The sequence below is a fragment of the Molossus molossus genome, unplaced genomic scaffold (genome assembly GCF_014108415.1).
Source record: "Molossus molossus isolate mMolMol1 unplaced genomic scaffold, mMolMol1.p scaffold_m16_p_1, whole genome shotgun sequence".
NCBI lineage: Eukaryota > Metazoa > Chordata > Mammalia > Chiroptera > Molossidae > Molossus > Molossus molossus.
The window spans coordinates 248,410,272-248,436,096 of NW_023425344.1; the positions used below are offsets into that span (position 1 = coordinate 248,410,272).

Below are 25,825 nucleotides of genomic sequence, written 5' to 3' on the forward strand. Positions count from 1 at the left end.
TAGAAATGGGGATGAAGGGATGGCGATGGGAGGGGCAGGCCCAGAACCTGTGGGGCAGAGCTGGGTCTTCCCACTAACTGTGCCCCCGAGATTTCAGACAGGAGATGAAGGGCGGTCACCCAGGGACCCCTCAGCCATGCCCTGGCCTCTGGAAGGGTAATCGGCATAACTCCTCACTCAGGGAGCGCTGGTCTGCAGGCGCCAGAGCCTGTGCCGGGAGCCCCCTTCCTGCGATGGCTGTGAAGCTGTCCTGCACACGGGCTCCCTCCGGCCACGCGGCCACCTGTCCCCTCACCCAGCTGGTCTCCCCACCAGACTGGGGGACGGCAACAGTCAGAAGTCCTCTGGAAGCAATCCTCGCCCTCCAGGGGCTGGGGACCGACCCGTGTCACCCCGAACACCTGCTGGGCCGGCCATCACGCCTAGCCTAAAACTGGGATCTCTCGGGGAACTGTTAGCAAAAGGAAGAGTCAGGACAGGCCTGCTCAGTCACAAACTCACTGTGTGGCCTTGGACAAGTTACTCTACCTCTTCTAAGTCTCATTTCCCACTTACAAAATGAGGATGGGCGGAGAGCCCAGGTCCATGTCGTCCGGGCTTCACGTGGGCAAGCCCGGCTGGTAGGGCTCCGGTCACGGCACAGCCGCTCCCAGGGCAGACACGAGGGCCTCTGCCCGCGCCGTCCCCCGGGGAGTGGGGTGAGTCCAGACCAGGGAGGCTGCTAAGCTGGCCAAGGGGCGGCTACGACTCCCTGGAGCAGCCGCAGTGCCACGGGGCTGCCCCCCGGCCGCTCGCCAGCACCCCCAGCCGTGACCGCGGCGGTCGGCAGCGCCGCAGCACAGCCACGGGGCTGAAGCGAGGCCTCTGCCCTCCTGAAGCCCAGACACACAGCCACACAGGCGGGAAAAGGACATTTATTTACGCCAACAAGCGACAGTAGAGTAGAGCTCTCGGGAGCAGACCCTGCGCCTCCGCAGAGGGCTTTCCGGGATATTCTTCCGCCTCCCCAAACTACACGGGGCGCCAGATTGAACTGCTCCGGCCGGCCCCCGCCAAGGGCCTCGGGCCACCGTGCGCTCTCCGGCCGCGTCCGCCAGCCGGGTCGTGGGCAGGCCGCTGCCCGTGCAGGCGCCATGCCAGTCCAGTGTCCGACCGCACCCCTGCGCCGGTGCCCAGGCCGCTCACAGGGTTTGGCCCACCGGGGGCAGGAAGGATGGCACCACGGGAAGAACAGTGCTGACGGGCACACAGGCTGACGGGCACCGGGACCAGGGTCGCTGCGACAGAGCCTAAGTGTGGCAGTGCTTTGATCGGCTGGGAGTAGCGGTGGGTTACGTGTTTCCATGTGCAGGCAGAGGGGGCGTTACTGATGGTCGTAGGACAGCTTCCGGGGCGTCATGAACTCTTTGACGATCTCGTCGGTGACCTCCTTGCGCCGGGCCTGGTGCTCCGCGATCAGGGGCTGCAGGACCTCGATGAGCTCCTTCTTGAGCTCCCCGGTGAGCATGGCCCCACTGCTGTAATCCTGCGGGAGCGGCGGAGACCGTGAGAACCGCTCGCCCGCCCACGCACCTCCGCCTTCTTTCTGAGTGGGGACCTGGCCCCGCGAGAGCCCTGACCTGCCGGTCGCAGGAAGGATCCAGGGAGCGGCCTTCCTCGCCCTGCAGCCGGAGCGAACTCCAAGCACACAGAACTAACAGCTCCTTCGCCTTACTGGCTTCTATAAAATCTGCTGGATCTTTTTCACGTTCTGCTGCGAAAGTAGTAGGCACTCCACGAACAAGCGAACGCAGCACCCGAACCGAGCGTGGCAAGGGGAGGAGGACGCTTCCCGCAAGGCCAGCCGGGGAGGCCTGGCTAACATCCTGCGACCTCCTCGATGTTCCTGCGGACCTCAGGTGGGGCCCCGGGAGGCCACGTCCGGGTCTAGAACCCTCCCGCCTGCAGCACTCACCCTGGCAGTTCCCAGGGACACGGCCTCTGCCCTGCGGCGGTCCTGACCTTGTTACCATTCGGAATGTCTGCATGGGAAGCTCTGTCTTAATCAGCACTGCTTCCTTGGAAAGGATTGAGTTGCAAAACCTGAAGCAAAGCTGTCAACCTCTCTGGGTTCTCCATACCATAGCCAGGCTGGGCCGGGCACACTGGACTCTCCCCACTCCGGGAGCCCGGAAGCATCTGCTATACAATCATTGCAAACACAACAGCAACACAAACCCTGCTAACTCGGTGGGGGAACTGTTTTAACTTGGAACATGTCTTAATTTAAACTGCTTTGATGAGAGTAACACGGACCCTTTTGTGTGGCTACTGGATACATAGCTTGCATTTCTCTTTTGTGAATACCTTTTCATGAGGTTTCTTGGCACATAGTTACCTATTCAATCAACCTATGGAATCGATCAATCTATTCGATTTTAACCTCCTGGGCCGAGGCTCCGAGGAAGCTCTGACCGCCCCAGCCAGCTGCCAGAGCCCTCCAGGTCCCACGTGAGCGAGCTGGGGCCAACCAGGGACCCCGGGCCTCTGTCTCACCTTCCTGATCTGCTCCAGCTTGTCATCATCCTCGAGGAAGAAGGTCAGGTACATGAAGGACACGTCCACGTCGCAGTTGCCCCCGAACTGCCTGTGCTCCTCAATGGTGTCTCTCCCTCCGGAAAAGGCATGCTTGTTGACCTGCACCAGCAAGGGACACGAACGCTAGCGGGTTCTGGCTGCCCTGCGGGAGCCCAACTGCTTGGGGGAGGAGCCCCACAAACAGCCACAGTGGGGCTCACTGCAGGGAAGGAGCAGAGAAGGCAGATCTGATTTGCACTGCCCACTCTCCAGAGACAAGAATAGAGTCAGGAAAGCTGAAACTCGGGGGAAATGTCCTGAAGTGTTCTCAGGTGACAAGCTTCAGAAAGGGGACAAACACAAACCATCTTCAGAGTAACAGAGACGACAGGGAGGGTGGCTGCTGCCACTGGAGGCCAGGACAGCACCCCCAGCCTGCTGCTGCCTTCCCCACCGTGTGTCCCCCATGGAAGATGGCTCAGGAGGAAAGGCTGAGCCACGAACAGCACGGAGTGGAAGGCCTGCAGGCGGGCCCACCCAACACGGCACGTTCTGGAGCAGACGACAGACAGACTCACAAACCAACAAATGCATTTCAGGAATCATTGAGGAGAATCCTGAAGAAATCCGGGCCCTGGCTGAGAAGAAAAGCCAAAAAGAACAGATAAAGTTCTTTCAGTGTTCTTTCAAAGAGTGTTCGAGAAGTCTGCTATGTACAAATGTCACCCTAACTTTCACAGTGGGGAGCGGGTGGGTAGAGTCAGTAAACTCTCAGTGGAGATGCTCAGCTGGCCTCCCCAGAGGCCCCGGGACAGGCCGCTAGCTGGGACCCTCCAGAAGCAGCAGGTGAACGCCAGGCACGAGCGCGGCAAGGGAACCCCTTCTGCAGGCGGGCTTCCAGGCTCTGCTCGGGAAAGGAGGGAGCTGCCGGAGATGCTCAGGCGCGGCCCCAGGAGGGGAGCTGTGGAGGCGGGCTTGCTGGGAGGCCACCTTCCCTGTCCTTAGCAAGAAAGGAGCAAGCATAGAATACAACCAATGTACACAAACTGCAGAAACTGTGGGGAACACAAAATAGGCAGGAAGAAGAGAAAACACAAGTACTGGGTCTCCTGAGGTCTATGTGCTCTCGACAGGTGCACTGTCTGCCGGCGCCTGTGGTCTTGTGGAGGCCCCTGTCCTCAGACTTCTTCCTGGCACAGACCCCCGGCTAGGCCAGGTCAGTGCTGGGCCTCAGGGAAAAGGCTCTGGGCCAGCAAGTCTGGGGCAGAGTCTCTCAGGCTGCAAGGGCCCTGGGGCAGTTCCCTGCCCTGATCCGAGGATGAGGAAGGACATCTGCAGCATGTTCTCCAAGGTGCACAGGTGCTGCCGGCCACCTGGACCGGCTGCTCATACCCAACGGTGGCACACTGAATCCCCAAGGACCCAATGGCCTCGGAATTGCTTTCTGCACTTTACAGGTGAAGAAAATGAGGCCCAGAGTGTCCGGAACTGATGCACAGGCACTGAGGGGTGGAGCCAAACTGCCTCTTCTGGGGACACTAGGCTGCCGGCAGTGGAATCCGTGGTCTGGTGCTGGACCTGGCCGGTCCTCAGTGATGCTGGGGCTTGACTTACAGGGAACCAACAGGAGGACAGGTTTGGGTTAGGGCAGAGAGCAGTCGGAGGGGACTGGAATGCCTCCACCAGGATCCAACACGATGGAGGCAAGTGAGATGCACTGAACATGACTCCGTGCGATAGGAACCAGGAACCTAGCCAGGCAGGGCCGTCTGGGCTGAGGCACGAGGGACTGGATCCCCCACCAGGCGCCAGCGGGTTTCTGCTGCTCCAGTCTAATGGAAGGTCAAGTGGGCCAGCAGAAGGCTGAGGCCAGGGTGGGGACGGGCCCTGGCAGCTCTGGGAGCGAGCGCTAAGGGGCCCTGTGACCAGAAATGAGTGTGTGGACAGATGGTAAACTGTGTCACCAACATTTGTCCCACAGGAGGTCATTCCCAGTTCTGGTCCCCGCGACAGCCCATGGGAGGCATGCGGTGGCCTACTCTCTGAAGGACAGCCCCGCCTTGTCTGTGGACACCCAGACAGCCAAGGTCAGTCTCAAGCAGCAGGTAAGAGGCAGGGTCAGACAGTGGTGGACCTGGGTTACAGTCCTGGCCCCACTGCTGCCCAGTGGGGTGAACGTGGGACGGCTGCTCGATCCCTCTGAGACTTGATTTTCTCGCCTACAAAATGGACACAGCGCCCCAGGCAGATGTTAGGACTCAATGAGATTGCACAGGTAAGCGCATGGCCAAGCCGCTGCATCCCCACATGGCTACTGCTGTTACTCGTGAGAAGGGACAGATGTCCTCTCTCAGCTGCTGTAGAGTCTGACTCTGGGGTTGAAGCTGGGCATGGAGATTGAGAACAAAGGCCTAGCCTGCCCTGTTCTGTCCCTGTCCTGCCCCACAGGCTGCTCATGACCCTGGTGGCCTCTGCAACCTGTGTGGCTCCTGACCTCACACTTACTGCTCACCCTCCCTCTGGGTCTTCAAGGGAGCCTGAGCCAATGCAAAATTCCCTGGCTGGTGTGGCTCAGTGATGGAGCGTCGTCCCATGGACTGAGAGGTCCTGGTTTGATTCCAGGTCAGGGCACACGCCCCGGTTGCAGGCTCGATCCCCAGTGAGGGGTGTGTAGGAGGCAGCCAATCAATGTTTCGCTCTCACATCGATGTTTCTATCTTTCTCTCCCTTCTTCTCTTTCTAAAAAAATTAATAAAATATATATTTTAAAAAATGCCCCAGAACCAAAAATGACTTACTTCAAACAGTATCTCAAAAACAAAACAGAATGCCATCCCTGCTGGAGGGAACAGAGGCTTCCCTCCCGCTCTGCATCTGTGCTCTGGAGGTTCCGGCCAGAGGGAGAGGGAAATAAAAGCTGTCTGCACACACAGCTTTCGGCTGATGGGGGACAGTCGGCAGTGGCTGTTTTCTGGAAGAAAGTTTCAACATTAAGGGTTTCCCTGTTGTCATCCTGAAACTGCCTGGACTTTCCAGAGGGGCCAGGGGCCCAGCAGTGACTCAGATGGTTGCACGACGTGCTTCCAACACAGTTTCCGTTCCTCTGCCGGCAAACACACACCTGGTTCCCAGTAAAAGGCCCCCAGCTCTGTGGGGCAGCGAGGGGACTGTCACGTGCTGGCAGCTCAGTGCTGAGCAACGAAGTGCGGCTCAAAAATATGGTCACGCAAGCTAACTCCAGGCCCTCGGTCCTCTGGGGCTCGACAAATATGGACAGGGAGCCCGCGGCCTGCAGGGCAGGGCAGGCTGTCCTGTCCAAGGCCACTCATCAGTTCTGGGTCTCAGTGAGAACTCTGGGACAAAACCAGCCCCCCAGCCTTGCACTGGTGGTGGCTGCTCACAGGCCAGGAGCCCTCTGCTGGTCTCTGGAGGTGAAACTTGGCCAAGTTGTCACCACCTCTGGGCCTCATTCCTCCAGCTTTTTAAAAAATTTTATTTATTTTTTAATTTTCACCTGAGGACATTTTTGTATCTATCTTCAGATAGAGTGGGAGGGGGAGAGAGAGAAAATCGATGTGAGAGAGACACATCCAGTGGTTGCCGCCCACACGACCCCAACCGGCCGGGGACAAACTGCAACCGAGGTACGTGCCCTTAGCGGCAACCGAACCCGGGTCCCTCTGGTCCACCAGCCGATGCTCCAACCGCTGAGCCAAAGCGGCCAGGGCTCGTTCTTCCACCTTTAAAAGGAGCGCCCCACGCTTTCCCAGTGAGAATTAAAACGAGAAAGCATGAACAAAGGGCGGGCCCTGGCTCTGGGATATAGCTCCTGTTTAGAAATATACTAATTTTTTCTACTGTTTAAATGTAGCGTGGAAGAAAGCCGCCATGACTTTGCTTCCCGAACAGAGTGCTGATGAGAAAAGAAATCCAAAGTTTGGTCTAAATGGAAAGACACACGATAAATTTCCCGATATTTGGAAACCGGGCCAGGCGTCCTCGAGTTAGCAGACGCACAGTATCGGTCTTGGATTTCAGCAGCCTGGGGCAGGGGCGCCGACAGACAGAGCGATGATACTGCGCGTGCCCGTGCGGCGTGCCCGTGCCTCCACCCACACACGTGGCTCTGCGCACACAGGCGGCCCCTCCATCTTGCAGTGCTCACCTTGGTCTTGATCTGCTTGGCTGTGTCGATGAGGAAGATGGAGGAGTTGGGGTCGCTGGCGCTCATTTTGGTCTGGGCGCCCTGCAGGGCGGGGAAGAAGGTGGAGTGGAGCAGGGCTGGTTTAGGGTAGCCGATCCTGGGGGCGACGTCTCTTGTCATCCTGAAGTAAGGGTCCTAGAGGAGAGAGAGGCCTGAGCACAGCTGGAAGAAATGCACCCGCTTTTAGCCTGAGAATGAGAAGTGAGAGGCCTTCGCAGCAACCCCCCAGCTTCATCAGCCTCCGGAAGCAGTTCCCCACCTGACACCCCTCCCAGCAGCCCTTCCCGCTGGAGTGCCCGGAACCTCCCGCATGCCCAGACCCACGCCCCGCTGCCTCCCGACCTGGTCGATGGCACAGGGGATGAGGCACTGGATGTCTGTCTTGTCCCCGAAGATGTGAGGGAATGAGTTGCTGAAGGACGGAGCGGCCTGGATGGCAGGAAAGCTGATCTTCCCTGAGAGGACAGAGCATCTTACACACGGGACCAGCTCCTGGCTGGTCGGTACCCCAGTGAAAGGGATGAACGAAATTAGGCTTTCTCCCCTTTAGGTAGAAAAGTAATCTCATCTCAAGAAAATCTGGAAACTGCCCTGGCCAGTTTGGCTCAGTGGTTAGAGCGTCTGTGGTCCAGAGAGACCCGGGTTCGGTTCCTGCTAAGGGCACGTACCTCGGTTGCAGTTTGTCCCCGGCCCAGGTCATGCGGGTGGCAACCACTCGATGTGTCCCTTTCACGTCAATGTTTCTCTCTCACTCTCCCTCCCACTCTATCTGAACAAAACATGGAACAATGTCCTCGGGTGAGGATTTAAAAAAAAAAGAAAATCTGAAAACTACAGAAAAGTAGAAGAAAAAAATCTATAGACCCAATTTGTGTCTCTTTATATCTGTTTTCTCCATTTCTACTCACTTCAGTTGTGATTACACTGTTCTTCCCTCTTGCCTTTTCCACTTTGTAGCATTTACCCAGATTGTTGTTAAATATGTTCCATCCTGGCCCTGGCCAGTTTGGCTCAGTGGTTACAGCGCTGGCCCTGGACCAAAGAGTCGCAGGTTCAATTCCATTCAAGGGCACGTACCTCGGTTGTGGTTTGGTCCCAGCTCTGGTCGGGGTCGTGCTGGAGGCAACCTTCAATGTGTATCTCTCACATCGATGTTTCTCTCTCACTCTCCTTCTCTCCGTCCCTTCTACTCTCTCTGAAGATAGATGGAAAAATGTATCCTCGGGTGAGGATTGGGAAAAAAAAAATATATGTATGTTCTATCCTGTAAATGAATCATCTATATTGAACCGTTTTCTGCCCACTGGGCATTCAGGATATTTATTCTTCATGGTCTAATTATTGCTAATTATGCTATCTTGGTACATGACACTGTTTTCAATATTTTGGGTGTAGTAATACTACTGCTACTGTTATCTGCTGAGATCTGCAGAGCTGGGATTTCTGGGTCAAAGGGTATGGGCCTTTGTATCACAGCTGATGAGTGGAGCCCAGCCAGTGCCCCGTCATGGCACTCGGGTGCTCAGGTTCTCAGGTACACGCAGGTGTACACCATGAGCAGGCATAGGAACTCCGAAGTTATCTGTGCTCTTCCTGCTTTCTTCTCAGCCTTAAAATGGACTGAGGAGAGGGCGGACTGGCACCCTGAGGTAGGGTGGCACATGCCCAGGACAGCAGCAGAGGCATCACGTTGGCTCCTGTGTTCCGAGGAAACCCCCTCTGGGCTTACTGTTTAAAGAGATAAAGTGCAGATGCTACCATCTCAGCAACAGCTCGGTTCTGGGCCATTGCTCCCTTCTGATGGGCTGGGGCTGGGCGCAAGTAGCAGCGACTCCTTACCGATGCTGTCACTGTCCGTGAAGCCAAAAATGCCTTTCACTTGGTTGAAAGTCACGTGCTTCTGAATCTTCACCACATTCTTGTAGAAGCCTGTGCTCGACCTGCAAAGACAATCAGAATCAGACTCCAGGCCCACAGGACCTTCTGTGGAGGGCACAGCAGCAGGTGGTGAAACCTGAGGGGGCAACATGGGCTGGGGACAGACTGTGGAGGGAGGTACCCAGGAGTCACTGTGGGCAAAGGCACTGGCAGCAGGCGAACCAGACATGCCTGCACCTGTGAAGTGGACTGGCAAGGTGGACACAGTGGAAATCAACACAACGAGCTACTTTCCCATCCCAAAGTAGTGGGACCTGGCTCTGCTGTGCTTCCAGCTCCTGAAGACCAGAAAGAGCGCTCTGTTAAATCAAAGACCAGATTTTAAATTAAATTAGAAAAATAAAGTAAAAGGGAAAGTGCTTGTTTAGAAGAAACTCTTAAAGGGAATAAGACATTTGCAAACAGGACTTAACTTTTAGAAGTCTCTCCGAACTTTATTATTAAAAAATTTTTTTTTCTTTACTTATTTCAGAGAGAGAGGAAGGGAGAGGGAGAGAGAGATAGAAACATCGACGAGAGACAACATCGATTGGCTGCCTCCTGCATGCCCCCCACTGGGGATCGGGCCCACAGCATGTGCCCTGACCAGGAATCAAACTGGTGACCTCATGGTGCGTAGGTTGACGCTCAACCACTGAGCCACACTGGCCGGGTGTCTCTCCTAACTTTAGATTCAACGTTACAGACACCCCTTCCTAAGAAGAGATACTAAGAGATACTTCGGTTAACACATGACCTGAGTTGTCATCTCCACTCCATGTTTGTAAAGAAGAAGGGAGCTCTTAGTGAGCGCAGGTGGAGGATGGAGAGTGCGGGTACCATGGGGACAGCTCGGGGACCCGTGGCACAGACTCACGTCCTTGCAGTGTGCTGAGAGCAGGTGGGTCTTGAGCTGGTCTTGCACATGGACTGTCCAACATGCATCCCCGCCCTGTGCGCCCATCACGCAGACATCACCATGGACCTATCAGAGGGTTTACTTCGGCCGCACTAACGTCCCATTCGTGCTGCCCCTACCATGTTCGCAGGGCCTACGGGGCTGCCTGCACTGAGAGCATCTGTGGCTGTTTCACTGACCTCGCGGGCGAGGGCCCCCCCACTGCATCACATACCAGAGGTGGCTGAGGAGGGGCCTGGGTGCTGGGAACCAGAGCAGGGTGCTACATCTGCCTTCGGGGGGGACAATTCCCAGGACAAGGCGATGCTTGATCATGGGTTTGGAAGAGAGCGGAGGACTCCCCCGAGACAGGAGGGGAGGGGACTTGGGGCAAACAGGAACACGGACAAAGGGGAGGAAATGGAACGGTCAGCGGTGCCAGACAGGAACAGGGGGCCGGTCACAAAGGGCTGTGTGCTAAGAGGGAAGTGAGAACTTGATCCTGAGGATGAGGGTGCACCAGAAAATGCCTGAGGGGGGGACCTGACCAGACCTGCGTTTTAGCGGGCGCAGGCTGGTGGGAACCAGAGGCCCTGAGAGGCCACAGCGGGTGGGAAGAGGCTGCAGAACTCATGGTCCCTTTAAGGAAAGGGGGGCGAGAAGGAAAATAAAGTGCCACGGAGATGATGATGATAGCGACACTGAAGGTCTCACCTAACCCTCCTCCATGCACAGACTGCTGACTCACCACCGCTAAACAGACACAGCAGGACTTGAGCCCAGGGCCACCTTCCTTCCTTCTGAGATCACGTTTCTCGGACGACAGCTCACTGCTCTTTGACCGTGAGAAAAGTGACGTTGAAAATCCAACGCTTTTCTAACAGTCTTTTTCTGTGAGGACAGACGAAGATACCCTAACTTGGCAAGACTGACTATCCTTGGAGGGAAACTACCACACAGAAGTCCTTCTGTCGCAAGCTGAGGATGAAAGTCCTAACCAGCACACCAGGCCACAACACTGAATGGAAGAAGGAAACAGTCACGGGGCCCGAGGCCATCTCGGATGTCTCCAACTCAGCCATGTCCTGCGCACCTGAGGACTGCATCTGCTCCTTGAAAAGGCAGCCATGAGTTTTCTCCTTACCCCATGTAGTCGAGGTCAGAGAATATGAAGGTCTTGTTGATGTCAAAGCCACAGGCAATGATGTCCTTGGCATTCTCCACGGCGTAGCCATAGGCCTGGTCCAGGGTCAGGTCCTTCCACAGGTACTTCTCGTCGTCTGTCATCTGGATGACCAAGGGCACATTAAACACGTCCTGCAGCCACCTAAGAGACACAGGGGAAGAGGCTGGCATCTCCTTTACCCCTGCAGAGGAACGCCGTTTGACATCTGAAAACACGGTTCCTACTGACAACTTGTGTCAAAACCTCCTTTTCCACAAATCACGTGACCTTAGCATGCTGTGAATTTGATTATTGACAATGAAAAGGGCTACTGCCATTTATCAACTGAGAGCGTCCTGCACGTCAGCTCTAGGCTTGTTGTTTTAGATACTTTATTTGTAGCCTTTCGATAATTTTACAAGGCAGGTCTCATTCCCATCTTGCAGGTGTGCAAACCAAGGTTCGGAGCAGTAACTGGCCTGTGGTCACATGAAGAAGGCAGAGAAGATGTGAAACAGGTCTGGCTGGCTGTCTCTGTCACCCATGTCCCGAAGTGACACCAGGAACAAAGAAGTGAACAGAGGCCACAAAGGTGCTGGTTCTCTCCTACTCTGGTTGTTCAGCAAACATGAACTCGTACTGTCTTGTCAGCTCTCAACTTGGTCATAACTACCGTTGCCGACTTGCTAATAACAGCGAGGGAAGTCACAGACTCAGCACTTACTTTGTGAAAATGAACGGGATGAGGTGACCCACATGCATGGCTTCGGAAGAGGGGCCCCTGCCCGTATACAGATAAAACGGCTTCTTGTTCTCATAGGCATCAAGGACTTGGTTCATGTCTCTAAAGGACGGAGGAGAGAGAACAGTATGATTTTTTTTCTGGGGAAAAAAATCAAGGTGCCAATGCTCACTTGGAAATGTTGAGACAAACACGGGTAAGAACTAGTTTGTTACCCTTGGTGCTTATGTGATTAAAATGACAGGAAAGTCTACTGACATGGTTTTTCCTGTAATTGTTTTCAAAGCAGAACACATGGAGGTTCAGAGTAATGAGTTTAAAAGATGGATACAGTTGGGCAGCCATTGGAACTCTTTCGGAATTTTCCCAAATATCAGTGCTAATACAGCACCTGCTTTATACATTGTCCTGGGTGATAGCGGGCCAACACTGTGTAGTCCCTTTGATTCACAGAGTCACAGCCCTGAGGCTCCTGAAAGCCAAACAGGAAATCACAAGGTCCCAAAGGGTCCTGACTTGGGTTGGGGGTGGGGTGAGTGTGGGGGGGTGGAAAACGTGCCCGGCAGGTGAGCTGAGTGGGCTCCCTCAGCCAGGTGGGACCAGGTGCCTTTATCTGGGAGTCATTCTGGAATCAGTGCCCTCCCCAGGACTGGGGTCCACAGACAAGGCACATAAGGGGTCCTCCTTCCTGGCTGTGCCTCAGAATCACATGACTGCGGCTTCCACATGGCACCTGCCTGAGCCCCGTCTTCAGAGATGCTGACTCCCAGGGGCTGGGTGACAGCTGGGACTCTGTCTTTTTAAAAGGCTCCCCCAGTGACTGCTACGTGTGGCAGGGTGTGAAGCCACCCCCCTCGAGTATGATTGTTCCTTTTTTCCGGGCAAAGTTTCCAAAAATAAAAGAGAAACAGCCACCTTTTTTGGGGGATGGTAGACAGCACACAGCAAGATCCCACCCGAGCCAGGGCTGGCTACTCATCCTGGGCTCACAGGACTATGGACATTCAGATGTTCTGTGCTTAGTTTTCATTCCACGGAATGAACACACACTACTTTTGAAAGAAGGAAACAATACACACAATTTTGGAGGAAAAAAGTCCTTCTTTGGCTCTCACAACTAACCCAATGAAACTCTTACAGGCTCACAGAGGAGAAGAGCAGGCAGCAGCCCCTGGGTAGGGAGTCTGAGCACTCGCTGCGTGGGGCAGTTGCTGTGCACGGGGCCCCAGCGTGGAGCTGTGCAGCCGACGAGGCTCCCATCCCGAGTGCAGCTTGTGAGGATGGTTCTGGGCAGGGATTCACTCAGCTGGGAGGGTGCCCAGTCGGTACCCACCGTCTGCCTGCAGCTGGACAGTGGGTGCTGTATCTCATCTAATCCCCTATTTTATAGATGATAAAATTAGGTAGCGGGGCATTCTCAAATTCGAGAATGGCCAAAAGCTTCAAGTCCTATGCCCCCATCCACTGACAGAGGCTACAACCTGGATGGGCCTTGAAAACATGCTCCGTGACAGAGCCAGACACAGATGGCCTCATGCTGTGCAGGACAGGCACATCCACACACAGAAAGGAGTCAGTGGTTGCCAGTGGTTGGGGTGGGGACTGATTGCCAGTGGGCAGGTTTCTTTTTGGGGTGGAGAACATGTTCTGGAATGAGATAGTGGTGATGATTGCACACCCCTGTGAATATACTAAAAACCACTGAACTGTACACTTGAACAAGGTGAACTAGATCTGATTAAGGAAAAAGTTTTGATTACATTCTGCCTAGAAGACAGGCTGAGCGAGGCCTGGAGTTCTCTGCACAGAGAACTTGAAGTGGGGGGCATTGAGCTGCTTTGTGACCTGTGGGTGCTCTCCCATAACCATGAAGTGGGAGCAGAACAGAACAACCCTGTCTTGGCCATCAATTCCATGAACATAGCCTTGAAAATGGGTTGCCCCCAACCACAGGTGATGTGTGGGATGGGAGATGCAGAAACCCTTTTGGAACCTGCTCATTTTCTGATGTTATCTCCATGGCCTTTACGGTCTAAGGTGGGGACAGTCCATTGCATGTATGCTCTGTTAGTTTCTCTTTTCATATTATTTACGAGCAGGCCAGCACGACAGGAGGAAGCGGGTATGTAATTCCAGAAAGCCTACTGCTTATCAAGTAGGAAACATTAAACTTGGACATAACCTGGCACGAATCTTATCTGCTATGAATGTAACCTTCGTCTTGTGAAGTGACAGTTTGATTAATGCATTAAGGGCCAGAAGGTGAAGGGATGGGCCTGATTCCACAGCCAGGCACTGGTGGGAGAGGGGCCCAAGTATCTGACAACGGCCTTCCACTCTGCACAGCACCAGGCAGCTGGGGGAACGGCGTGCAGCCGTTTTGAATGGAAGAGGAGGGGTGAGAAGTCCGGGTGCAAAGCCCCACCTGTGTGAGAAGAAGATGCCTCTGCGCAGGAAGCGGTGTGGCCTCTGGCCCGTGGCTTTCTCTATTCGGTTTATCAGCTCTTTGTCAATCTTACTGCTTCCGAACCGAACTAGGAAAAGATTGGGAAAAAGAAGAGGTGACTGTCTCAGGTGGCGGGAGGTCTGGTGACTAGGGATTACTGAAACGGAGGGAAGACCCATCAGACTCAGTGACCCCAGCCCCACCCCCTGGGGGCCTCTGCCCAGCCCTTTCCCCAACACGAAGTCCAGTGTCTTTTGTACGAACACTAACAGCTGAGATCACAACCAGCAAAACAGAAAACCAATTACAGAATAAAATGCTGTTTTGCGTGGGATTGCATTCTGATGGGAAACATATCCGGAATGCAGTCCAGCTAGCAACTCTTGGCACACAGGTGCGCACGCGCACGCACACACACGGCTGCTTATTGCTCATTTAGGTATAATTTATATACACTGGCGACTATGCTTTTTAACATTCTTTAATTATTGAACTGAATTAGCACCTGTCCTCAAGCAAATTTTCCCTTATTGATAGTCTACACTTAAAAATCATGGAAAATGGCTTTGACTTGGGTAGGAACATTTTGGTTCTGTTTCTGCTCTGACGGTTAGCAGTGATCTCAGAGTGAGGACTTTCCCCTGCAGGAAGCCCCTGCAGGAGGCCGGACAGCGACAACAGGCACCTGGGAGCAGCTACCCTGCTCAAGCTGACTCCCAGCCCGTTGGCTCTGCACTCGGCATCGCTGGAGAAAAAACTGCGATACCCGTGACTAATGTCACCACCAAGTGAAAGTAATCTCAGTGACAGCCAAGGTGTCCGTTTCAACAGACCCTTCCCAAGTTCTGAATTGTTCTAAAAAGGAAAAAGGTCTTACTGAGCTATCTACTGTAGATTATTATTTTGCAACAAGCTTTATCACTTTATTTAAAACTCCTTTAGGAATAGAATGCACCACCATAAGATTTTAGGATAGACTTTTTTCCTCGGCATTGAAGCTCAACTGGATTTAGGATTAATTTGACAGTAAAAACATCAAGGGAATCACTTCTAGAAGTCTGGGCTTTTCCCAGGACGTACCAATGAGCTTGTCATAGTCAATGCCTTTTGCACTGCTTGTCTGTACTGTCCACGGGTCCACAAAATCCTCTTCAGCCTCCGTGGTGCCTGGGCCACTGTCACCACCCGGTGCCAGGCTCCCTGGAGGGCAGTCGGCCTTGTAGTCTTCCCCAACGGCAGCTCTGTAGCTCATTTTCAGTGATTGCAGTATCTTCACTGCACAATCAACTTCATCCTGAACACAGGAAATAGGGTGAAGGGTGAATATATTAACAATAGCTAACATTTCCTGAACGTCAGTGCTGTTATGGGGCAGGCCTCATTGTCACTGTCCTTTTCCAGTTGAAGAACTTTGAGACTCAGAGAGGTGAAGGAGCTTGCCCATGGACACACAGCAAGTGTGGACCTGATTGTATTTTATTTATTTTGGTTAATCCTCACCTGAGGATTTTTTCCACTGATTTTTTTTTTTTTTAGAGATAGTGGAAAGGAGGACGGGCAAAGAAGGGAGGAAGAGAGAGAGAAACATCAATGTGAGAGAGACACATTGATTGGTTGCCCCTTGCACGCACCCTGACTGGGGCCAAGGATTGAACATGCAACCTAGGTATGTGCCCTTGACTAGGAATTGAACCTGAGACCCTTTGGTGCAAGGGCTGGCACTCTAACCACTGTGCCACACTGGCCAGGGCAGATGTGTTCTACTATTATCTGTCGTTCTAGTGCTATGGATTCCCACCAAAAACACTATGGGACAAACACAGTGACACAATGTACACCGTGTTCATGACAGTTACTATACAAAAGAGTTCTCAAACAGCGCTGATGCAGAGACCACACGCGACAAGATCCTTTACTCAGCTACACTGAGTTCTGCTCTGAGTGTGTTTTTACATTCCGCACAGGCTGACATGAATACTTACAGAGCTTAAACAACCAGGCCACCAAGGAGAGCAACAGCAACTCAGAGAGACATCACGAAAATAGATAAAGGCAGGAAAAACTATGGGCTTTCAGGTCATAAACTGAGGAGGGATTCATGGGAAACAGCTGTACTATTGCCCAAAATGTTTGCATATTTATTGTTTTAAAATGAGCATAAGAAAAACAAATGTAAAGTGTATCCTGGGGTGTTCTAAACTCTACTGAAGACTCCTCTTCCAGGAGCCTCACCAGCCACCCAGGGAGCCTAGCATTTCACAGAGAAGCCTAATTAGGCAGATTAGTCTTGTATCCTAAAGCTCTACTCCCATTATTGGCCCGGCTGGATCAGTTCGCAAGCAAAGAATATCCACAGTCCAGCTTGCTTGCCAAGGCAAATACAAACATTCCATTTAGAGTTTTCACATAACATACTGTAAACCGGGTCCCAGTGGAAGAACGCCAACGGCACCCTCCTCTCAGAACTGCTCCATCAGGTAGGGCACCTGGGCCACGGTGATTTGCACATAGATTTGTGTTTCAAACTCTGAACCTATCTGGAATTCATTTAAATGAGTCCGAGCTGTGTATTCAATAGCCCACGAACAGACCTCATACAAGATAGAACGTCTGCCCAGCTTAGACACGCGGGTGTGTTTCCCTCGCCTCATTCCCGCAGTACCCAGGCTCAGCGCTTGCGACGAAATCCATGTTGAGCAAGCATGATCTATCCGTTAGCTGTGGGAAGAACGACCTTGCTTTGAAGTACACTGCAGCCAGTGATCCTGTAACCCTGGCTGTGTTGACATTTCACACCTAATCTCACCCAACTCTGCTGGTAGCTAGGTGGCTCGTGGAATTCAGACATTTAACCAGTGTCCCTGCTGGAAGACTGTCCAGAGTCTGAATGAGACTGAAACAGACAAGCCTCGTCTCTTTTCTTGTTCTCAATTTAATGTGGATCAGAACACGGAAACAAAGCAAAAGCTGATGCTCTGGAAAAATCCAGATAAAAAAGACTATGTACTACCGGATTATATAAAGTTTGACTACAGGCAGAATGACCCATGGTGGAGGGGTCAGCGTGAAGGCCTCCCTTCGGGGAGCAGAGGCAGTGACTGGAGGCCTGAGGATGGCTTCCGGGTGCTGCTAATGCTGCTTCTCCATTTAGTGCTGGTTACACTGTGAAAATTCAGTGAGCTGCCTGCTTGTGACCCCCATGCTTTTCTGAATGAATGGTATACTTCAATTTAAGAGTTTGCTTAGCTTGGCTGGTGTGGCTCACTGGTTGAGCATCGACCCACGCACTAAGAGGTCGCTGGTTCGATTCCTGGTCAGGGCACATGCCTGGGTTCTGGGCCCGATCCCCAGTGGGGGGCATGGTGGAGGTGGCCAATCTATGTTCTCTCTCATCGATGTTTCTATCTCACTCTCCCTCTCTCTAAAATCAATAATGGAAAAAAAATTAAAAAAAGGAAAAAAAATTAAAAAAAGAAAAAAAATTTAAAAGTTTGCTTAAAGTAAAAGGAGAAGAAAAAGGCTCTGCTCTCTGTCTTAGCTCCATGATTCAGTGTCATTTCTTGAGCGCTGCTCAAACTGTACATGACCTCAGCCACTGTCTCCCGTCTGGGTCCCCAGACTCTGATCTATGCCCCGAGACTCCCTGCATTAGTGGGCTATTGTTTCTGAAAGCAGTGGGTCTTACTCCCCTAGCACGTGCCGAGGACCACGCCCAGACAGATGGCAGAGACAGCGGGTGAAGGCCCACAGCGCCTGTGTTGGACGGGTGCTCCCAAAGTGGCGCAACTATTTTGCTTAAAGTGAATTTCTAAAACATCAGGTGTTTCTACTATAATACATTTTAGGGTCAGATACAAATTTACTTCTGAATTTGCATCATTTAGCTCTGGTCCCAGTATGTACCCTCTGATCTCTCTTGCTGAGTGTCCGCTGACTAAGCTTAGTCAAAGACCATGCTTGAAAGAGTTATGCTACTGTGCTGAGTATTGCTGCTTTGCTAAAACAATGAACAGAACTGTAATCGCTAAGGATTACTAATAAAAACACGTATTAAATTTAATGTTAAATGGACAAAATTATCACTGTCAAGTTCCCAAAATGGGTCTAGAGTAAATGATACACAGCTGGGTCCCTATTTTAGACTTTTTTGAAACAACTTAGCCTCACCCGTTGAGCCCTTCCTGGTGTGTAAACCTCTTTCTGAGAGTAATCAACTCCCTTTTTCTGACATTTCTTTCTTCCAGTGCTATTTATTTCTTTTACAACGTAACTGTTGATTTGAGGCCCAAAGAGTCCAAATACACTAGTGGGGTGAGCAAAGATGGTTGACACCACCTGGTGAGAACCTAGGAAGAGACTTTTGAAAAGAAGACAGCTGGAGTTGGAAGCTGTGGAGAGGAAGCTGCCAGGTGATCATCCCACAACGAAGGACGTGCTGGGGAGTCCACTAAAGGCGCAGCCTGGAAGGGTCACACTTCTGAGGCCTGCTGAACAGCAAAGAGGTCTCTAAAGAAGGCATACTCCCCCGAGGACAAAGGAAACAGGAATAGGACCCCAGCAGCTAGACTTCGGAAGCTGGAAAGCTGACAGATGACTGCTAACTGGCTGAGCTGGGAGAAGAACAGATGCTCAGGTGGCGTGCAAATACTGGGCAGCAACTGGTCTTACAGCATGTGGAATCCCCAGGAGGTTGGGGCGTTAGTGGCCTCAGGCACTTAATGAAGTGAGGGTGCAGGAGGGTTATAAAAACAGGAGCACTGGTGGGGAGTCTGTTTAAGAAGCAGTTATTCAGGTCTCTATCCCAGGCTCCTGACACAGCTGAGTGAATGCCCCCCGCGCCCAGCCCGAGGTTTAGTGTCCATACTGGGGCCCTCTGCCCGGCAGGGGCAGTGCACTGGAAACAGGGGTCACCCAGCCCAGCTCCTCTGTCCCACTCTGAGGCATGTTGCTGGCACCAGGCCTGTACCTCTGGGCAGTAGGCCAGAGGTGCCCCATCTGGGGACTCTAGTAACCTCACAGAAGAGAACTAAAGACCCTGACACCAAAGATTCCCCAACAAAAGGGAGCAGTCTGGTCGCTCTCTGGGGAAGGGCAACCTGCACTGATGAGCTCCCCGCCAGCTTCTCTGCTTCCCCTGAAACCCCAGCAGCCAGCCAAGTACCACCACACACTTGAGGGTTGCCTCTAGTGTGAAGGGCAGAAGGAGATGGAGCTTATAAAGGGGGCACAGAACGTTAGGAGATGCTCACAAGATCGCTGAGATAACAGGACACTGCGCCTATAAAGTAAGAACGTGCTGTTATGAGGAAAGGAGCGTTCAGAGATCAGAGGAGCTCTTGGAAGTTAAAAATCATAAGATAAGTGAAAAACCACAGGAGGGTTAGAAGTTGAGGAAAAATACCTGAAAGAAGAACAGGAAGGAAAATAAAAAAAATAAGTAAAGAAATAAGATCAGCCCTGGCTGGTTTGGCTCAGTGGTTAGAGCATCGACCTGCGGTCCAGAGAGACCCAGGTTCGGTTCCCGCTAAGGGCACGTACCCCGGTTGCAATTTGTCCCCGGCCCTGGTTGGGTTGTGTGGGTGGCGGCCACTCGATGTGTCCCTTTCACGTCGATGTTTCTCTCTCTCTCTCTCTCTCCCTCTCCCTCTCTCTCCCTCCCACTCTATCTGAACAAAAAATGGAAAAATGTCCTTGGGTGAGGATTAAAAAAAAAAAAAAGATCAGAGGACCAGTCTCTGAATTAAAAAAAAATTAGTAAAGAAACAGAGAAAACAGAAGAGATTAAAGAAGCAATTTCTGAGATTTAAAATCATGAATTTCTAGTTTGAAAGGAGCACGAAGCGAGCATCCATCCCAAGAAATGTCAAAACGTGGGCACAGCGTCCAGTGAGGAAACACAAAGGGACCACCGGCCTCTCCACAGCAGCCCCGGCGCGACGGTATCAACCTGCTGAGCGGGCACACTTCCTCTGTAGAACCCTATACACAGCTGGTTGTCAAATAGTAGGGAAAATGAAGTCACTTTCAGACCACGTACGGGCCCTCAAAATGATTTCCTTAGCAGTAATTTTTTCAGAAACTACTGGAAGATTTGCAATGCCTTTTCTTTTCTTTTTTAATCCTCACCCGAGGATATTTTTCCATTTATCTTCAGCTAGAGCAGGAAGGAGGGAGGGAGGAAGAGAGAGAGACACATCGACTGGTTGCCTCCCACACAACCTCAACCAGGGCTGGGGACAAACTGCAACCAAGGTACATGCCCTTGGCAGAAATTAAACCCGGGACTCTTTGATCCGAGGGCCGATGCTCTAACCGCTGAGCTAAACCAGCCAGGGCTGTTGTGCCTTTTCAAAGACAGCTCACCACAGAGGAGTAAGACAGGGACCCACAGAGAGGTGAGGGAGCCCCGGGTGGACAGTGAGAGAAGGGCCTATGATGGGCAGTGTGGGGGGTGAGCTACCAGTCCACAGCAAAGCAGGCAGAGGCTCAGGACAGACCTCTTCAAGAACCTGACTGGTTGATGTGAGTGCCTCCAGCGGGGATTCACCCAATTGAGGGACAGCTTGGAGACCCATCACCATCATCCATAAAAAAGCCAAGCAAAAAGAAATGAAGACAAATTAATCAACTCCAGAGAAAAGAAAGTTGGGCAGGAAAGGAAAAGCACGCAGTATAGTCAGTGGGTCAGCTGCTGGCAGGTAGCGTCTCCATGGTCAGAATGACGTCAATGCTAATGTCGACCAAGGGACACAGATATCAGAAGATAGAGGGATGGGAGTGTTTACGAAAGTGCTGATTCCTTATCTTCCACAGTGAAAGCCTTGAACTGGAAAATCAACAGGGAGCAATATAAGCGTGATTTTTAGAGATAGGGGTATGGGGGTGGGGTTATATCAAAGAATCTGCTAAAAGAATGGAAAGTACTTGTTCCCGGGAGTAGGACACGGGGATGGGCAGGTGGATGACTGCTGTACTTCAGTGGCTTTTCTTTAAATCGTGCGCATCGAGGACGCTGATAAAGGAGAAGACGGATGTAAGATGATAGCCAATGGTGATAGTCATGGAGAGAACAGTCGGCTCCTGGGTAACATGCCCCGACACACTTGGCAGGTGCATGTGTGGAGAGCCAGCAAAATCACCCACCTTCAATGCCTGCCCGGCCTTGAGGGTTTTCACGCGCTCCCCCTGGGCAGCTATGCAGTTGAACAGCTCCAGCGGGGAGACACACCCCTGCTCGTCCGCCATCTCCCAGGACCTAGGCTTACAGCTGGGTGCTGGAAGAGTTGCTCAGTGGTCCCTACAAACTGTGTGGGAGAAGAGGGAGGGAAGGGGGTGGAGATATTAACAAACCAGTGCAGCTGTGTTTTCTTTCCTGCTTCAAGTCCTTTTTCATTCCTAAAAGTTTGGAGGTAAGTTATAATAAAGAATACGGATAAAATAACATTAATAAAAATATAAGCAGAAATTTGGGGCCATGATAAAGGGAAAAAGAAGAACAAATGCCGAAAACGAGGCCTAAAGGAATACTGGTTTATAGATTTAAGGACTGCAAAGGAGGCTCTTCCTAACCAAGACCAAGTGTGCCCCACCCAGGGCCCAGGATGTCAGAAGGACTTTGTTTGCAGAGGGAGCAAACTCTAGAGGACTCTAACAACCCTAACCACATTTGGCAAATTGCTATTTACTCTTTAACTGTGTTGCAGACAAAGTCCCAGCTCTTTGCTGATAAGACCAACCTACTGCTGAACAAGTAGCCTCCTTGCAGGGCCAGCTGCTCTGTTCTCAGATGAAGCAAGGGCCGGGGGTAGAGGGCGGGGCCTTCCCCGGCTAGGTTCCAAATGAGGTAAGACCTTTATATAGCCTGTGCATTAGACAGGCTGCCTCATTTAATTGCAAAACTCTGAAGAAGGGGTAACTACTAGTCATTATTTACTATTAACCTCGAAGGGGGGAGGGGCACAGGGCAGGCCTCCTGATGCAGCCTTGGGGCAAAGGCTGGCCACAATCAGTACCCTCTTGGGTCAGTCACTTCCCCTTTCTGAGGGTCAGCTTCACCTACCTTGAGGGCTGTTGTGAGAGGAAATGAGAATAAACAACAGGATAGCATCTTATAAACTGTAAAGCAAGGCTAAAACCTTTAGAGTATTGTGCGCGAGGAGGGTTCCAGAGCAGGCTGAGCCCCAGCTCCGTCTGTACCGTGCTGCCACACCTAGATGAGGAAGGTGACCACGACAATGAGGCTGTGGTGGAGCAGCCCCCTTTGAGCACTTCTGTCCTTGGTACTTGTTCTAAGCACTTACACGTATCAATTCAAGGCCTTATGAGAGAGATTTATTTCCATGTCCTAGATGAGTAAACTGAGGCACATAGAGGTTAAAAACTTGCCCAAGATAACACAAGTAAGTGGCAGAGATAGGATACAAACTCACACATCTGGACCCGAGAGCCTACACTCTCAAACATTATCCTACAGGTCACCCACCTGGGATGCGCCTCAGTCTCTCAACTGTGAAGTGGGAACAACCATCACAACACCAACTGCAGGACAGTGCGTGCATAAGTGCGATGGTGCCAGTAGTAAGTAAATGAATGACTACTTTGTTTCTTTAATCATCGAACATTTTTTTCTGTTAACTCGATGAACCAAACACATATTTGAGGGGTAATTTATTTTTATTTATCCACTAAAACCAGGATGGGTTTCTTTCCCGTCCTTGCTGAGAATCACCTCAGTTCTCAGAAAGGGAAGTTCGGAGAGGAAACTAAAGACTCAGATAAAGCTCAGAGTTTAGGGAAGTCTGTAAAAAAGACAGGGAATGTGGAGGAACTTGTGACTGGTACTAGAGAGGAGACACACCTATTTGCTCATATCAAATAGCAAAGTGAAGAAAAGTACTCCTAGTCACAAATGACGAAATATCATGTGCAGACACTTTACACATGATGCCGAATTCCCCCAACTTTCAAAGCTGGGTGCACAGTTTAGTAAATCCTTGCTTAATGTCATTGATAAGTTCTGCCACTTTAAGTGAAATGACACATAACCAGTTTTATCATAGTCTAATTGTCATAAACCAGAGTTCAGTTCCTGCACTATCTCTCCAACATTATCAGTCAAGTTCTGAAGTCTGCGAGTAGGTCCAAAATCAAGTACAGATTGAAATGACCCTCAAAAACTCCTAGGGAAAGTGCCAGGTACAATGCCTGGGTGATCCCCGGATAGCCAATTTTTCCTGCAGCGGAACAAGTCACTGCAGGTGATCAACCAGACAAACTGGGCCTGCATTTAGGGTCCATGTTGTAGGGGAAACATGTATCTTTAAATATCAGAATCCCATTTAAGAAAAGGCACACAAGAACGAATCTGACTGAGGGAAAGTTGAGGTCTCCCTGCTCCTGTGATCACAAGGCAGATACTCATTGCGTGGGACTCACCCACACTATAAATCTTGTGTGTGTGTATGATGCAACTTTGCATCATACACCAGGAATGATCAGAGAAAAGGAGAACAGAGCTACCACAGCTCTCATTTCATTGCACCTACCCATTTGCCACCTTTTCTCCCATCTAGGCAACACCCTCCTTTATTTCTTTGTTAACCACTTTCAGAATTAAGTTTACCTTCAGAGGTTTTTAACCCAGAGTTTGGAGCTTCTGGAATTACATCACTAGTTTGCTTGCACTTTAGCGGGGGTTCTAAGCAGACTATCCAGGTTTCATTACCTTTTCAAAGGGGTCTGAGATCCCCAAAGGCTAAGGATCATTGTTTTAAGTGTTAACCCCATAATTTGCAGATAGGTATTTGAATCTTTGTTAAGGAAAGTTGGTTTATCTATTTAACCAAAACCAAAATCTACAACAAATAAATGAAGCTATAATCTGGGAAGTCATCTATTATCTCCTCTAAAAAAGTACTGGGAGAATAAAGACTAATACAGCATACTCCCCAGTGGGTCATAGCAAACCTTAGAAAGCTACAAGTCTCTTAAAAATTAACTTTCAGTTTCTCTTTTTAAAGAACTTGCATCTTGTGGTCATTTTGAAAGGCTCCATTGTTCTGGAGGAGCATAGCAGGCATATGAAGAAACTGGGTACAGTTTTGGGATGAAAAGAAGACTTTCAGAACTCTTCTATGGACAATGATCTCATTGCACAGATAAGTTCAGAACATAACCATTCCAAAATCTGGGGAAAGGTGGCCTCAGGATAGCCAAATCTGGAGCAGCCGGGAAGAGCCAGGAAGGTGACCCACGAGTTTCAAGATGCCTGGAATACCACCAGAGGTGGGATACCATCCTTCACACCTGGATCCAGAGTGTGGGCAACAATGGCCTTGGATGGTCAAGTTCCCAGAGGACAAGACGATGACTTCTTTAGAGCAAGGAGCTCTAAACCTTAGAGCAGATTATGTTCGCTGTTTCTTTTCTGAACACTGAGAGGAAAGGTTATTTTTTTTTCCTCTCTAAATAATAAAATAAGCATTATCTTAAAAGACAAAGAAGACATTAATCTACATGAAGTCAGGCATAAAGTATTTTTGAGTATCACAATAAGACGGCTAACGTTTGGATGTTGACTCTTTAAAGAGGCACCATCAGTAAAAAATGAGACAGCCAGCAAGAAGGTGCTAAAACTCAAGCTATGAGTCCAAGCAGGCACCTGCTCACCCAGTACCTCCATTCCCTAGGGAAGCTGTGAATCACCTGAACTTTGGGTCAATGGGACGAAATAAAATGTACAACACCCTGCTCTTCAGAGAGACACCCTCTCAACAAGCCAAGGTTTCCAGCATTTTGGTAAAACGCTGGTAAAATTACTGATGAGCTCTAAGCCTAACAAAAGATGGCAGTACATACCTGGGCTGTGGGAGACACTGCAGAGGCGGCCACCGGAGTCGCTGAGACTGCCCAGTGCAGCAGGGCTCCTCTTTTATAGTGTTCCCCCTCTTTCTTTCAGTTTCCTTTTTAAAAAAGCCTCTTTCTTTTTTCTTCCTGTTTACCCCACCCTTTGGCTATCTGCTGTAGGGGTTTCTTATAAATCACCCTGCTTCTTACAAACATCGAACCTCTTGACCAATTCCTGATGAGACTGGCCAATCAGAGGTGGGTTGTGTGTGTGTGTGTGTGGGGGGGGGTGGGTCGGGTGGGGGGCGGGGGTTGGAGACAGTGGAACCCTCTTGAAAGCCCAGCTATTAGCTGGTCATTGCATCAGCCACCCCATACCGCATGCTGGCCTCCACATAACCTCCCCGCCCTCTTCCCGGCCCACACCCTCAACCCAGCGTGTGTATATGTGTGTGTGTGGTCCTGGGGGGACGGAGAGAGGCGGGCTGTAAATTCCCTGCGGCTGTGGTGGATGGAGGCGGCGCAGTGCAGTGGGAAGAACTCGAGTTCTGGGGTCACACGGACATGGGTTTCAAAGCCAGTTTTGGCATTTTCTTGTTGCAAGCCCTTGGGCAAGTCAGATCACCTCTCTGCTTCATCCTCGGCTTCCCCTTCTGTGAAATGGCCACAAAGGAGCCTCCCAACTTTACTGTGGAGGGGACTAAGTACCATACTATAGGCAAAGCCCGTGGCACAAGAAACCCTTGAGAAAAGGGAGGAGGTGGGAGAGGATGAAGGGTGGGTGCCAGCGGGAGTGGGCAGCACGCGGGGAAGGGGGCGAGGGGCGTGGTGGCAGCCAGCCCGGCTCTCAGGAGGATACCCTGGGCGTGCAGGCAGCTCCCGGAGGGCCAGGTCATCGGGCGCTGCCCCGGCCTCCCTCCCTTCCTCCCTCCCTCACTTACCAGCCCATGCGAGCCTGTCAGCGCCGCCGCTTCAGCGTCCAGTGGTCTCCTGGGCGTCCGTGGAAACGCCTTCCGGCCGGAACAACTTCCGTCCAGGCTGCGCCATCATTG

The 25,825-nt window shown here is 51.5% G+C and overlaps 1 protein-coding gene across 2 annotated transcripts; it reads right to left on the minus strand.

Moving 5' to 3' along the window:
* Positions 1–1,130: 1,130 nt before the first annotated feature.
* On the minus strand, positions 1,131–25,774 carry WARS1 (tryptophanyl-tRNA synthetase 1). 2 transcript variants are annotated; one of them, XM_036253988.1, is made up of 11 exons: positions 25,715–25,774; positions 21,072–21,232; positions 15,009–15,222; positions 13,908–14,016; positions 11,465–11,584; positions 10,720–10,902; positions 8,600–8,700; positions 7,103–7,215; positions 6,722–6,895; positions 2,536–2,676; positions 1,131–1,525 (listed from the first exon to the last, which is right to left on the minus strand). In XM_036253988.1, exons 2-11 carry the CDS (start codon positions 21,171–21,173, stop codon positions 1,364–1,366), a joined length of 1,419 nt encoding a protein of 472 aa, XP_036109881.1. In that variant the 5' UTR covers positions 21,174–21,232; positions 25,715–25,774; the 3' UTR covers positions 1,131–1,363. The 2 variants fall into 2 exon arrangements, with proteins under 2 accessions (XP_036109881.1, XP_036109892.1); XM_036253999.1 differs by lacking the exon at positions 25,715–25,774 and adding an exon at positions 24,786–24,862.
* Positions 25,775–25,825: the final 51 nt, after the last annotated feature.